The sequence below is a fragment of the Gadus chalcogrammus genome, chromosome 20 (genome assembly GCF_026213295.1).
Source record: "Gadus chalcogrammus isolate NIFS_2021 chromosome 20, NIFS_Gcha_1.0, whole genome shotgun sequence".
Lineage (NCBI taxonomy): Eukaryota > Metazoa > Chordata > Actinopteri > Gadiformes > Gadidae > Gadus > Gadus chalcogrammus.
This window is the reverse complement of record NC_079431.1, coordinates 6,018,021-6,032,927: the sequence shown is the minus strand read 5'-3', so window position 1 is coordinate 6,032,927 and position 14,907 is coordinate 6,018,021. Positions and strand designations below refer to the sequence as shown.

Sequence of the window (14,907 nt, the reverse complement as noted above, 5' to 3'; positions counted from 1 at the left end):
ACACTGCGGCCCTGATGTACTACAGGCCTGAATATCCAGAGATTGGGTAAGGTGGATGTGGTCATTCATTTGATAGAAACTGGACCAATGGGAGCCATGGTACTGCACTGAATCCAGTCAAGTGTACTGTATCTATCTCCATGAGATAAACCTGTCCTGAACCAAACACCCCACAGAAAGACCAGAGTCAGACAGTGCGGTTCGGAGTGAGGGCTGTCTTGCTTGGCTGAACACTGATCCATCTACATATTTGTAAAGCTGCTTATTAGTGACATTAAAAATAAATCCATCACACCACGATGCAAGTACGAATTGAATACACAAATTGATGGCAGGCTCAAGATATCGATTAAGATCGGGAGGATGAGCATTACCATGACAACCTACTCTGGGTTACTATAGTGATTTATCTTCAACTTCACTTGAGCGGAAGGTAGTGTCCACAAAAAGTATAACTCAATGAAGACTTGGTTGGTCCTTGGGATGTTTATGAGGGTCGACGAAAGCCAAAGGATTGAACAATTACATGATCCGGCCTTAAGAAATGCAAGAAAGCCAAGGAAAATAGAGGTGCTTGCTACATTTATGAGCTGAAAAATTATGTAATCCTGTTTTGTAACCCTACCAGTAAAACTATCCCTTCATAAACTATAGCCAAGGCTTCGAGTTTTCGATCAGTCGTGCAGGCGGCTGACTGCGCCACGCTTTGCTCTGGGAGGGAGGGAGGGAAAGCAAGCAGCTCTGGTGGTTTTAAATTGGTGCTAGGCTGAGATGGCTGCCTGGCTGAGCTCTGCTACCTGCAGATGGGGAAAGGATTAACAACCACCATGTTTGGCGAGAAGCAGACGAGCGATAAGCAGAGGTCTACCGCTCCCCCCTTGACCACCGGCCGCTGTTCGTCCGTCCCGTCTGTCTGATAGTCTACCCCCTTGCCTGTCATGTGATGGGTGGACGAGGTGTCGGTGACAGTGGCGGAGGAAGCTTGTTGTCGGGGTATCTGAGTCTTACAGTGTGCTGCTGCTGCTGTGCCGTGCCTTCCCCTGGCAAAAGCTGCTGTGGCGAGGACGATTTCGGCATCGTGGCGTCTTCTTCAGACACAGCCTCGTGCTTCGTTAAGTGACACTATTTTGAAATGGCAGTTAACAGTGCATGTTCATTCAACCATTCCAGCTTGTCATTCTTTCTCGTTTTTTTGTCAAATCTCAAATTGTTTGATTTGTAATAAAACAACAAATCAACTAGGAATCAAAAAATCAAATAAATTTGGCTTATCACATTATTGACATATTACTTGTGTTATTATACAGGTCAATGAACAAAAAAGAGAAATGTATTAATTATATACACCTGCAGGGGGCAAAATACTGGAATAAGAATGTCGAAAACTCAAAAGCCCTAACTATAGTAAAAGAAAACGGAATAAAAACAATCAACTCAAATAAACCTTTAACAAAGCTTGTATACTTTTCTATTTAACTGCAAGCCCACAACTCTAAAGGAAAACACACGGCAACATAAATGGGCAAGTTGGAGTAACGATGAGCAACTGGGGTCGTATTCACAAGAAAATCCCAAACCCTGAAGCTTCTTTCAATGTGGATCATTGAGGAGAACATAAAAACATAAATAATGCTTTATAACCATTTCCTACTGTTGTTAAATAGTTGGTAGGGTGGGTCTGTATTAACCTGGTTGTGAGCAAGGTTAAAAACTAGGTTTTCACATAGTAAATAGTTGTGTTACAGTGGCTCAAGCAAAATTTCCCATCTCTCAATGGTTAAAAAAAGTGCTGCGTAAAGGGAAAAGATAAAAGTGTGCTTGCAGAGGAGGAACGCTGTGTGCGGCCTGTGGCTGCAAGATTATGATGTTTTCTACAATCCATGTCGAATCTGGATAGAAGTGAAAGATCTTCGTGCGATACCCACTTTTTGGGCATGTCAATTATTCCCTATTTGCCTTTAATAATAAAGTTCCTTTGAATAAAAGGGACTGCACCAGAAGTGAAAGTTATGCTTTGCAAAAGTTTGGCTTTTGTTCACAAGGCAATGTCTGGTTACAGGCTGCCGTGATCTGCATAACTCAAACCAGATAGCGGTCAACTGCTTTTGGTTCCTGTTCTAGTTCTTCTGGCTGGAACCATTTCTTGACACAAAACTGCGCCATACCATCAAGTCTCCGCCGTGGTACTTTCTTAAGACTCCTTATCGAGACATGTCATTTACAAGATAAATGACATGATCAAATCTGAATACGACCCCAGGCTTCTGTGGCTCAACCCCAGCATGGGAAGGGTTTATGGAGCACACGATGTGGAGGAGTGGTTATGGAGGCGGTGTCCCTCGGCTCATTACCTCCTCGGGACAGAGCTCGCAGGCCTTGGCCAGGGTCATGCGTGCGCTGTGGGAGCGCTCCAGGAAGTAGCCGTTGGAGGTCTCGTTGCTCTGGACGGGGGGCGACCAGTTGTTGTAGGTGTACTGGGGGTTCCCCGTGTAAGGTCTCCGCTCCAGCTCGTCGCCCAGCCACTCCACCGCCCACGTCCACTTGCGCTTCAGGTCGCCGTTGCTCTGTGGACAACAAAGCCGGGGTCCACAAAAGGCATGGTGAGCTCATGGTACCGCTGTGGGCGTCGCTGGTGTGGTAACCGAGGGACCTGAGGGCTCACCTGCAGGATCTGGTACGCCACGGAGCAGTTGCTAAAGAGCGCCACCATGCACTTGATGCACTGGTAGGCCCGCTTCTGATAGTGGTTTTTGGAGCGCTGAATGGTGTCAAACAGCCCGTCCCTGTCGTCTGGGATGCCCTTGAGCACGTTGTGGATCCTGCGCGGCCAGAGAAGGACAGATTTAGGCTCAGGATGGGTTGATGCAAACTAATTGTCGCCGCTTTCGCTGTTTCTACCACGCAGACAACAGCCTTACCGGTGCGTTTGCCAGGAATCCTCGATTAGCAGGATCTGTAGCAGCAGGTCCAGGTAAGGCCTCAGCTCATAGGTGTAGGAATACGCCACCTACACCGACACATAACGCTCACACATTAGCCCCAGGCAGTCTCCCCGCCCATGTGATCGTCAGAGAGTTTAGTTCACCATCTGTAGTATTTGCATAACATTGACTCTGTAGGTAAGTGGTTCCCAACCTGGGGATCGGGCCCCCACTTTGTGATAAGTGGGGCCCATATTAGGGTCCCCTGTTAAGCATATGGGACATTGATTTCTTGAAAAGAATGTGTGTGGAAGCAGCTGAACAAAAGGTAATGTTGGAGTCAAAACTTTTTAAGAGCTAGAAATGGGTTTAGAGCCAAGAAAGGTTGGGAACCACTGAATCAGACTGAATACAGTAACAGGTTGGAGAACCACTAGTTAGCCAGTGAATACAGTGACAGGTTGGGAACCACTGAGTCAGACAGTGAATACAACGACCGGTTAGGGAACCAGACAGTGAATACAGTGACAGGTTGGAAACCATTGAGTTAGCCAGTAAATACAGAGACATGTTGGGAACCACTGAGTTAGCCAGTAAATACAGAGACAGGTTAGGGAACCACTGAGTTAGCCAGTAAATACAGAGACAGGTTAGGGAACCACTGATTTAGCTAGTAAATACAGAGACAGGTTAGGGAACCACTGAGTTAGCCAGTAAATACAGAGACAGGTTGGGAACCACTGATTTAGCCAGTAAATACAGAGACAGGTTAGGGAACCACTGATTTAGCCAGTAAATACAGAGACAGGTTGGGAACCACTGAGTTAGCCAGTAAATACAGAGACAGGTTAGGGAACCACTGATTTAGCCAGTAAATACAGAGACAGGTTGGGAACCACTGAGTTAGCCAGTCAATACAGAGACAGGTTAGGGAACCACTGAGTTAGCCAGTAAATACAGAGACAGGTTAGGGAACCAGACAGTGAATACAGAGACAGGTTGGGAACCACTGAGTCAGACAGTGAATAAAGTTACCGGTTGGGAACCACGTCTGCAGGGTTGGTCCCTCACCTGCCAGAGGAGCTCGCTGAGCACCGTGGAGGAGAACTGGGGGTTCTCCCAGCAGCTGAAGCGCAGCAGCTTCACCGTCTCCTCAGAGTTGCTGCAATCCTCGATGATCTTCTTCACATAGCTGGTCCGCACAAACAGGATCTCAGCCACCAGCTGCTGCACCGGCATGACCGGCGTGGTCAGGTTGGCGTCCCCGTAAGGGTTCGCTAGAGGAGGGTTACCTGGTGGTGGGAGGGAGAGCACGGTGTTTAGCATGCAAGATGGATTCATTATGCCCACGCCGTGAACCATGCCATCCGACTGCTTCGCTACCCTTCCATTAGCTGGAGCTCCAAGTTCCAAGCTCTGCCCACACAGCAAAGAGAGCTCAGAGCGGCCAATCACAAGCCCTCGCCGCTCTAGTGTCTTCACTTTGGTGCGATAGCTATGCTTTGCTACCTTAAAGGTATGGTAGGTCTATTTTATACGATTTTTTTGGGCATATTTTCTCTCTATGCACATTCTGACATCAATAAATTATTCAAATGCGTGGTGTAATATATCTGTTGCAGGCCTGTGATAAGCCAGTCCCAAGATGGCTTACCCGTCTGTCTACATACCCAGCCGGCTAAACTTGGCAAACCTATCGCTAAAACTAGCAAGTCATGCGTTTCAGACGAGAGGCTTTGGATGGAGGCCCACATGGAGGGTTGGGTTTTTGAGTGGTTGAAAATCTAGCGTACCCTGGCTGGTTTCTCCAAAATCGCCTACCCTAGCCGAACACAACCGGTCCGGTGTTGAGACGCTGCCGTCCGAAGCGCTTTGATGAGAGCTTGCATGCTGGCGTGGAGACGTCGGCAGCAAGCCGACCAGCTGGTAACCACGGTGTACAGACTTGCCCAGGGGGCGTCGGCGACTGTGTACTGTGAGTGGGAAGTGCCGGGTGCCCTCGGCCAGAGGCCACCCAGCATGGAAGTTGGCCGGGGCGGCACGCTCAGCTTGAGCAGCTGAGTCTTCTCTGCTAGCCCTGCACGTCGGGTGCAACAGGAAGGTGGAACAGGTTAGAGTTTGTGGTTTATAACACAAAGGGTGGCGGTAACAATTTAAAATAAGGGTAGATTAACCATTAATTAACCCAAGTTAATGCAGTGATGGGCCTTATTATACAGCATTAGCACCATGGTTAGTGTTAGGGTAAGTGAGCCAACACCCTATTCAATAATGTATAAATTCAAACCCTACGGTAACATCAAACTATTACCTTTGTAAGCATGAACACCATTAGTCAACAGGCACACCTTGAGTAAATGTACCAAAGGGACCACTGAAGGCACACTGAGCAGCAGATGTGCACGACAACAGCAGGTGAGCGAGTGTTGTGCCGTCCTTACCCAGATTGGCGTACATCACAAAGAGGTTAAAGTACTGCTGCAGGTGACGGCCGTGTTCAGACACCTCCCTCCTCAGCAGGTTGAGCACAGCTCGCAGGAGGTGGTCGCTCAGACTCAGGTTATCACAGCCCTGGGAAAAAAACAACAACGAGACCGTTTGAGATGACATAACGATGAACTTCCTGCCAGAGGGACAATCTGTGCGCCTACAGCGTAACGTAAAAAAAACGAAACAACACTGAAAACATAAAAAGCTCTGATCTCGGCCCCGTATCCGCTAGCGAGCCTCAATCCTTGCCGTCTGCCGCTCATGAAAGGTGTCACCACAGACCTGCGCGACGGTTTTCGCTCCCGATAAAAACTCGGTTGCTAGGCGACTCACCGGACTGGCGGGCACGGGGGAGGTGACGGGGGAGGGGTAGGGCCCGTCTTGGAGGGAGAAGTGTGCGATGAAGACGATGAGCTTGGCCAGGGCGCCGCGGACCTCGGCGCTCGGGCACTCCAGCAGGTACTCGGAGAAGCAGTTGGCGTAGGCGAACAGGACGTTGTGTGCAAACCAGTAGCGGACGTTCTTACTGTGTCTTAGGAGGACACACAGGGCATCATACCTGCGGGCAGGGGGGGGGGGGGAGGGGATAGAGAGACGTTTACTACCACAACAACAACAACAACAACAAGACCAGACGGAGAGAAGAGCGGTCTCCGGTGTCTTTAGTTTAGGGCCGCTTCTTCTAAGGCAGGGGGGTCTCACCAGTCGCTGGCAGGACCGCGCACTACTTTCTTTGTGTGGAAACCTGTGCTGAAGAGGAACCTGGCAGCCAGCTGGACACTAATCATAGCGATCTCCTCGGCCTCCGGCAACAGATGGTCTTGCCCTGGAGAACACGGGTGGAAGAGGCAGTCGTTAGCGCTGGAGTCTTAGTAGAATGGGATGGTCTTCATCGCTTCACATCATTGAAGTCGCATTGTGGGACGTTTCAATGAGCCCGTAGGTCAAAGTTAACTGGAGATATCTGAAGACAATGCTGATTGATAGGGGATTTCAATGTTTTCGCAATAAAATCACACCCTGTAACTGATCAATTCTACTTATTAGAAATGCTGGCCAGCCCGCCCGTACCCCTCTGGTCAAGAAGAATCTTACCATGGACAGCGCTAAAACCCCTCCCACTCAATCCACCCAGCCAGCCGAGATATACTAGTTTGCGTTGCACAGTTGCGCAGCCAGTTAGTCTCCCGCTTACTAAGTGTGAGGGGCTCAATCTTACACATTACACCTTTAAGGTTCAAGGCACAGTAGATGGTTCGATGTTCACAGTAAATGAGGTTAACATTGGTGTTACATCTGCAAAAATAATATTTTCCCCTCCCATCGTTCAGACCCTTACAGCAACGCATGAAAATTTCGGTAAGCACATAATTATATAATAATATGCCCAGTATGAATTCAGGATGAGAGAAAATACTCTTGATTTTCAATGTCATCCAACACATTCAATGAGTCAGTGGATTAAAGACTGAGCTCTTCTTCGGCACCGAAATCATCTCGGAATTTAAATCCCAAACAAGTGCTTTTACGCGGATGACTAGCCCCATAGTTAATTTCCCTTTTGCTGCACTCTCGGGTCCAGCTCTCATTAATAATGCATTGCCACTTATTATCGTTGGATCCAGAGGCAGATCAAAGGCCCGGGCTCATAACTTCTAACCTGGCGCTGCCGAAGCCACACTCGGCCATGCCTAGTGCGCTAACGTCCCTTTGAATTTAGAATACGTTCGGGTGAAGATTTCATTCAAAATGGCTCCAGGAAGATCATGCATACATAGAACAGATGAATTTGTAATTTCCCCGATTACAGAACAGATAACAGTTACGTTTCGTACACATACCTGGAGGAGGGTTTAAATAGACACTGTTACAGGTGAGGAGCTTCTTAATGAACTGGAAATATTCCAAGCTGTATTGCATCCGGTTGTGCATGAACTGGACGTTCTGCTTGCGCACGCTGCACTCGATGACGCCGGGCATTTTGACCTGGTTGGGCTTGCTGTTGGCCAGCGTCAGCTCCGAGATGTACTTGACCAGCTCGCTGTCTTTGTCCAAGGAGTCCATGCGCTCGTAGAAGAGGATGTAGGCGTTCCACCAGCGCTTCTGCCGGCGGTACGACATCCTCTTCATCATGTGGTCAAACACCTCGCCCATGTACTCGCCGCCGAAGCACTGGTTCTTCATCTCCTCCTCGTCGTCCATCTTGCACTCCGTCACGTCGCCGTCGTCGAACTTGTACCAGCGGTTGCGCTCGCCGTCGCCGCCGTTCCTCTGGATGATGTAGGAGTAGTAGTGGCCGCCGCTGGCCTGCCCCGAGTGCACCAGCACCCCCACCAGGCGGTACTTGGAGCTGCCGGGAGGCGAGGGCTCCGAGGGCTCGTTCTGCTGGATCACCTGGTTCTCGGGGTTGACGTCGTCCCCCTCCAGCTTGGCCACGCCCGCCACCGTGTACGGCTCCATGTCCAGCTCCCGGGGGAACTCGAAGTAGTCGTTGAACTTGATGGCGCACTCCCGCTCCCAGTCGTAGTCGAAGCGCTTCAGCTGGATGGCCAGCACCGGGGGCAGCTTCTTGATCAGCAGCCGCTTCACCGTGTCCACCTGAGGGGCGCCGCGGAGACGAGTGAGTCACAATTAAACACTCAAGACCCCATAAGGCGTCATTAAGAAGATAACTGGGCAGATGAAGGAAATGCTCACTCCTAAATCACGTCTCCTTAAAGGGTAGGTCATTTATTGAAGAAGCAATTTTGGTCATATTTGTTATAAGTTCTTCATACATTCCGACAATCAATCAAGCACTTTATAATTCCGATGCTCTGTATTTGAAAGAAGATCCAGTATCGCAGGCCTGTAATAAGCCTGTCCAATCATTTCAAATGGCCCGAATGAAGTGTTTGGATGGCCTACCCATGTTCATCTACCTTCAGTCTTCCTCAAGGCTAGAAATTACATATTGCTAAAACTAAGGAAACTAATTATATGTATGTATATGGGGTATTGGCTTTGGAGGGAGGCCTAAAGGGAGGGATTTATTCAGTGAGATTCTTTCAAAATCGAGCTTACTCTGGCGGGTTTCTCCGAAGTCTCCTACCCCAGGTTTAATGTGAAGGCATGCAAGGCCAGCTTTCTGCTGAGTGTGCTCCAGCATTACCTTCTTGTTGCACTTCTCACAGTGGTAGGCGTTGGCACCCTCGAGCAGGTCCCCTTTCACATACTGCTCCATGGAGTCCAGCAGGTTCTGGTGATTCCTGATGTCTACATTCAGCGTGGTGAAAGACTCCTCACACTCATACCTGAAGAACAAGTTTGCCACAGGGGGTATCAGCTCACAGAACCCCACCCCCAAGAAAACACGCCAAACAAGATGTGACTAAAACGTATGAGTCCTCACCTGTGGGGGCAACCCTGACAAATCTTCTGGTCGGCGAAGGAGCCGCCCAGCACTTTGCTGAGCATAGGGGGGTGTCCGAGGGCTTTCAAGGCCTCGTCCAGACTGTCCACCAGCGAGTTGAAGAACTCCAGAGCATCGTGCTGCTCGCGCAGATTCACCGGCTCCCCCCATAACCTGAACAGCAAACGATTGCATTAGTAAGTACAGGTAAAACTAACAACAGAATAGGGTGGAGGATTCGAGGCAACAACATGAAAAGGACGGCGGATAAACAAAAAAACAAGTGGTGGTAGAGTGAGCTTGGGCTTCTGCTTAATATCTACACATACCAAAAAGCAGGGATAGGTCAAAGGGTAAGCTGTATTTTTAGCTCCCAAATTATTTACACACTGGCAGCTGTGCGACGAAATAGGAGACCATTGGCTTGGGTCCATTCGAACTGCACTTCAACACAATATTATTTTACCAGTTCGGATTAGAGGATACCTCACGTTATTCCTGCCTTTAGATTCATCAATCCTGCACATCGAACAGAGCGGGAACCCCTCTTAGTGCAAATGAACACACAACTGCCAGCAGACTGTGTGCGTGTTTGTACCTGAACTGCTTCCAGAATCCCCTGGGGACGTAGTACTGCAGCCTGGAGGCCGCCAGGTGGCCGAAGATGACCTGCAGGTGGCGCAGCACCCCGATGTTGTACTCCTTCCTGTCCTCCGACTTGCTGGCCGGCTTGTCGTCGAACTGGTGGTGGTAGCTGAACACCTCGTCGCGCGGGTCCACGTTGCTCTGCGGTAATGTAGGAGCACACACCTGCGTGAAGTCAAGCCATGAAGTGACGCCAAGGCACAGATGGGGACATGTGTCTACGGGTTCGACGGAGCCTGCGTGCCGACGGATAAGATCAACGGCGGCAGTCGCTCTGGAATGTTCTTCTGCTTGCTAAGCGTGTACGGTCGGTGAGAAAGGTGCTCTGTTGAAAGGATTCCGTACCTCAGCCCCTACCTCGTTCTCCGGCTTCTCGTCCCCAGACATGTCGTCGTCCACGTCGGTGCCCGTGCCCTCGATGGCCAGGATGCCGTTGCGGATGGGGGGGATCATGTAGAGCTGCTGGATGACCGAGTTCATGTAGCAGGTGGCGCCCGCGTTCTTCAGACCCACGAAGCCCTTGGTGGGCCGGGGCCCCACAGGGGGAAGGTACTCCCACTCCGTGAGGGTCTCGCATCCTGGAGAGAGGGAGAGGAGGGGCGAAAGGGCTTTGTGACGAAACTGCTCTTTGAAACAGGACTGTGCGGATCGCTCATGAGAGGCCTGGTGGATGGGCAGCGGCGCCGGTGGGTACCTCGGTAGTACATGTCCGTCAGAGTGTCCACGATTTGCTTGAGGTTGCGGACGCAGCCGACGGCCAGGGCCACCAGCAGCTCGAAGCCAGCGTTGATGGAGGCCGGGCTGCTGCACACCGGAATGGCCTGCTCCGTGGGGAACTCGCCGCTCTTCATGTACTGCAGGTAGACGTTGGACGCCGGGAAGATGAAGTCGTCGATCAGCTCCTGGAACAAGGGAGAACGGGGTTAAAAAAAAGGAACGACATTTTGGAACAACACCCACGTGTACCCTCCACGCTCCACGGGAGCGTGCGTCTCTCTCCGTCTGTTCACCTTGATGAGGTTTGCGCCGCCTTTCTCACAGCCAATGTGGTACTTCTTCTCTGGGGTCTGGAAGGCCAGCAGCTCCTTCGTCACGCCGATGTGACCTTCCAGGATGGTCTCCTCCACACCCGTCTCACCCGTCTGCTTGACCTCATCCTGAGACATATGAATGGATCCTTCAGCATACTCCACTACTATGTGGCTAGCCACCAAGAAGGCCGAAACACTAAACCGGCCTTCATTTCCATCACAAGACCTTGTAAAAAAGGACGCAGATGCAAAGAACAACAGCCGATAGTCTTACCCGGATCCTCTTGAGCCAGTCGATCTCGTTGTTGAGCAGCACCTCAGCGTTGGGAAGGTTGATGTTGCTGTTGTAGGCGTAGTTAAGCAGGTGTCGCAGCAGGGTGAAGTAGTCGCCCGCGTGCTTGGCCCGCTCTTTGGCAGTGCTCTGGAAACGATGGCGTCCAGCAAAAATCACAAAGGGTTAGGAGCTGTTGGCTGAAGGGAATGTATCAAACGGATACGAGCAGAACGGAACAGACGCGGGTTGATGCACTCACCCCGAGCACAGTGAAGAGGAGGGTGATGAAGAAGAGGAGGGGTCTGTGGCCCATGCAACACCTGGTGGCCATCAGGAAGAACTGCTCCTGGGCCATCTGACGCACCGACCTACAGACAACACGGGCACCCATGAAGTTTCCCCGAGACCTCGACGACACACGGCTGTCCGCGTCACCAAAAACAACGTGATCCGGTGTGACGTACTTGCTGTGACAGTGGAGCAGCAGGTCTATGATGAAGGTCTGCCAGGCCTTCTCCTTACTGAGGGTGTCCAGAGCCGTGGGCATGAGGGCGAAACACAGGGTCATCACCTCCAGGGCCTCGCAGCATACCTGCTCGTCCTCCCCGTCGGGCTCCTTAGCCGCGTTGGTCTATTCAAAAAAGGAGTCACAGGAAGCGTTTCATTGGGTCATTCGAGCGGCTGATTCACACGCCGAGGGAAAACGGGTTTGTGTGGCCCTCCGAGTCAAAGGCAGGTCTAGAATGGGAGACTGAGCTTGTTGCGTTGGGAGAGGCAGAGCTCTCAAGTGCTCCAGATGGTTACAGTCAGCTGTCAGCAGGTGCTCCCCCGCCACTAGGTATAATTGCTCCTCTAAGAGAGCACTCCATAAAGGCCGAAGAAAAAGTCCACAATGGTCAATCAACCCACGAACAGTGAGCGATTAGACGGAGACATCTGCAGAAAAGCGGCGCCAAGTGCCACATGTACGAGACGATCACAGCAGAGTTCAAAACAGCATGTTCAACAGTACTCTAGTAACCTGCAGCGTTTGAAGGCTGGCTCCTGTAAATAGACTAGGAAGGGGAATACCAATATAGAGTGTAGGCTGCTTAAATAAAGGCAGGGTCAACAACAGCTTTCCACATTATTTATCGCCGCTTCGATTGTTCACGCCCACGCAAAGCACAGACAACCCAACGAATAATTGGTTGTTATTTCCGTAAATAGAATTACACATTGACGCAGCTTAGCGTTTCGGACTACAGAAGGGTGTCGGGTGAAAAAAACACGTTTGTGGATACATGAGCTGCCCGCCATCATTTACGGTTGTACCTTCTCATAGATCTTGCTGATCTCCTCGTTGGAGCTGAAGACGAGCTGCACTGTGCCACAGCCCGAAGCCCAGACGATCTTCTGTATCGCCCGGATCACACAGATGTCCGGGATGTACTTTGAGGCCTGGAAGAAGTTCTGCAGGGAAGAAAAGCCTCATCAAAGACGGTACAAAAAGGCCCTTGAGGCTACCAAAAGGTAGTCTTCTGAGCTCTGTACCGTCATGCAGCACACATCTCTACCCATCTCTTCTGCCCACCAACCTTCTCCATTAGAGAAGGTTGTAACGTCAGTGCACATGAAGGCCTACAGACTGGCTTGTACTGTTTGGTGCCCCGCATCCACCTCACCTCATCTGAGATCTGCTGGGCCAGACGGATGGCCACGTTGCGCAGCATGCACTCAGACGCCGGGTTGGGGATGTTCTGCAAGGCGCTCTGTAGGACCAGGGCCTGGTCGTGAGTGGCCTGGTTGATCTGCGAGAGCGAGGAGAGAGCAGGAGCAGACGTTAACGGGGGAGGGGAGACGCTCATTAGGTTATTCAGGCAGCGAGAGAAAGAGAGAGAGAGAGAGCAAGAGAGTGGGTGAGAGCTCAAAAGAGAGAGAACAAGAGCGAGTGTGTGTCACACATGGCCGGGGAACCGGTTCTGAGGGCGTGTCGGTGCGCGGCGGTCTAACCGGTGAGACGGGGACGCTGCCCTCGGTGTTGGGCTGGCAGGCCTCCGCCACGGCCTTGACGTGCCCGAAGCCCACGGCGGTCAGCAGCAGCTTGGCGATCTTGAGCGCGTTGAGGTAGGCCCCGCGCCGCGTCTCCATGTCCGCCGACGGCAGGAAGTTGTTCCTGGTGAGCATGCTCAGCACCAGCGGCAGCCCGCCGCTCTTCAGGAAGTTGTACTGGAAGTCGCTGGCGTCCTCCCCCAGGGTGGCGCTGGCGGGCATCAGGAGAGCGTACACCACCTGCAGGACGGGAGGGGGGGGGGGGGGGGGGGGGAGGCACTACGGTGTTAGGCCTGGCGCACAGATGACCTAACCAAACCGGATGAATGCGTGACCAGGCAGCCTCCCGCACTGCGACGCTCACCTCGATGAGGTAGAGCACTTGTGAGGGCGAGGGGCCGAAGAAGCGGGAGTCCAGTGTGGGGCTGAGGCTGTTCTCGCCCAGCTTGGCATGGTCCAGACACACGGCGCGCAGATTGGCCACGGTGTTGTTATCTGAGGAACACACAAAGCACCCCGACCGCGGCAGTGAGTCGCACAGTGTGTGTCTTTCTGCGTGTGTGTGTGTCTTTCTGCGTGTGTGTGTGTGTGTCTTTCTGCGTGTGTGTGTGTGTCTTTCTGCGTGTGTGTGTGTGTGTCTTTCTGCGTGTGCGTGTGTGTGTCTTTCTGCGTGTGTGTGTGTGTCTTTCTGCGTGTGTGTGTGTCTTTCTGCGTGTGTGTGTGTCTTTCTGCGTGTGCGTGTGTGTGTCTTTCTGTGTGTGTGTGTGTGTCTTTCTGCGTGTGTGTGTGTCTTTCTGCGTGTGTGTGTGTCTTTCTGCGTGTGTGTGTGTGTGTGTCTTTCTGCGTGTGCGTGTCTTTCTGCGTGTGTCTTTGTGTGTGTGTGTGTGTGTCTTTGTGTGTCTGTGTGTGCGTGTGCGTGTAATCTGTTGCCATGGGTTACTTCATTCCAGTACCCGAGGGCATAGGCCTACCAGGGGGCATGAGCTTCATAAGCACGCGGGCTCCATCTCTGAGCAGAGGCATGTTGAGGTTGCAGCCCAGGTCGGCAACCTGCCACAGGAAGGAGATGTAGCGCAGGTGCAACGACATGATCTGAGAGGGGGGGGGGGGGGAAAGAAAAAACAGAATTTTTAGCGCATTTCAGTTGGAACAAACATCGCACATGCACCCCATGGAAGGCACATGAATAACTTATGTAACCATAGTGGTTCATGAAATAAGAAATTCATTTGCATGAGCCCATATTCCAATTTTACATAGATTAACTCGCCTGGGGGGTTGCGCGCGTGCGTGTGTGTGCGCACACGCTCGTCTGTATGTGTGTCTTCATGCAGCTAACTCACCACACCAGGCAGGCAGCTCTCCACCTCAGGGTTGGGCCCGTCGCTGTAGTGGTTGCCATGGTTACCGGGCGAACCGGTTGACGAATCGGAGGAGCTGTCCGGACTAGAGGGCATGTTGGCGCTCACCTGAGTCAGCTTGGCTGTGATCAGCTGTACACAAGAACGGTGACACAGACACACAATCAATCAGTCCCACGCACACACATCCATCAAACCATGCGACAGCAATGATGATAACATTCAATTATGGGAACTCTGTAGCAGGTCCAGTACGATTGGTTCAATGTAGAAAAAAACAACGATATGAAACCCAAGTGCAGTATAACAGTACCAATTCAGGTTCATGCATTTTGGACGCAGGGGCGGGGCTGACCGTCTTATCCTTCAGGTTGAGCTGTCCAATGAGCTTGCGGTCGTCGGCCGGGTCCACGGCCTCCCCGCCGATGAAGAGCTCTATCTTGGTGTGCGTGGCGTTGGCCTTTATCCGGTTGAGGATGCCCCGCCGCACCGAGCCGATGGTGTCGTTGGTGTGGGACCAGATGTCCAGGTCGTCCACCTGGCGACCCTGGTTCGGGAAACGCACGATCAACGTGATGTGCTTCCCTCGGAAAGCCCTGGGGGGAGAGAGAACCACGGTGTCGGTGCAGGGCTAAAGCTTCCCAACACTGCTGACAGTTTGTTAACACCGTTTATTTACAACGACAACACTGCAACCAGATCCAGGCCCTACTGCCAAGTACAGCTTTAACCTGATCATAACAATGACCTATATTGATATAGC

General features: G+C 51.6%; 1 protein-coding gene across 1 annotated transcript in view; it reads right to left on the bottom strand.

The window, feature by feature from the left end:
* usp9 (ubiquitin specific peptidase 9) overlaps positions 1-14,907 on the bottom strand; it is a 36,283-nt gene that overhangs the window by 3,901 nt on the left and 17,475 nt on the right. Inside the window, exons 20-45 of the mRNA XM_056580150.1 lie at positions 14,500-14,740; positions 14,127-14,276; positions 13,755-13,875; positions 13,148-13,278; positions 12,745-13,023; positions 12,417-12,542; positions 12,067-12,204; positions 11,217-11,383; positions 11,012-11,120; positions 10,753-10,899; positions 10,458-10,604; positions 10,142-10,349; positions 9,805-10,025; positions 9,401-9,588; positions 8,803-8,976; positions 8,563-8,704; positions 7,253-8,009; positions 6,114-6,237; positions 5,745-5,970; positions 5,363-5,492; positions 4,795-4,998; positions 3,993-4,216; positions 2,919-3,007; positions 2,663-2,819; positions 2,352-2,564; positions 1,009-1,122 (exon numbers count right to left, since the gene is read on the bottom strand). Of these exons, the coding sequence (XP_056436125.1) occupies positions 1,009-1,122; positions 2,352-2,564; positions 2,663-2,819; positions 2,919-3,007; positions 3,993-4,216; positions 4,795-4,998; positions 5,363-5,492; positions 5,745-5,970; positions 6,114-6,237; positions 7,253-8,009; positions 8,563-8,704; positions 8,803-8,976; positions 9,401-9,588; positions 9,805-10,025; positions 10,142-10,349; positions 10,458-10,604; positions 10,753-10,899; positions 11,012-11,120; positions 11,217-11,383; positions 12,067-12,204; positions 12,417-12,542; positions 12,745-13,023; positions 13,148-13,278; positions 13,755-13,875; positions 14,127-14,276; positions 14,500-14,740 (4,927 nt within the window). The remainder of the gene's footprint in view (positions 1-1,008; positions 1,123-2,351; positions 2,565-2,662; positions 2,820-2,918; positions 3,008-3,992; positions 4,217-4,794; positions 4,999-5,362; positions 5,493-5,744; positions 5,971-6,113; positions 6,238-7,252; positions 8,010-8,562; positions 8,705-8,802; positions 8,977-9,400; positions 9,589-9,804; positions 10,026-10,141; positions 10,350-10,457; positions 10,605-10,752; positions 10,900-11,011; positions 11,121-11,216; positions 11,384-12,066; positions 12,205-12,416; positions 12,543-12,744; positions 13,024-13,147; positions 13,279-13,754; positions 13,876-14,126; positions 14,277-14,499; positions 14,741-14,907) is intronic.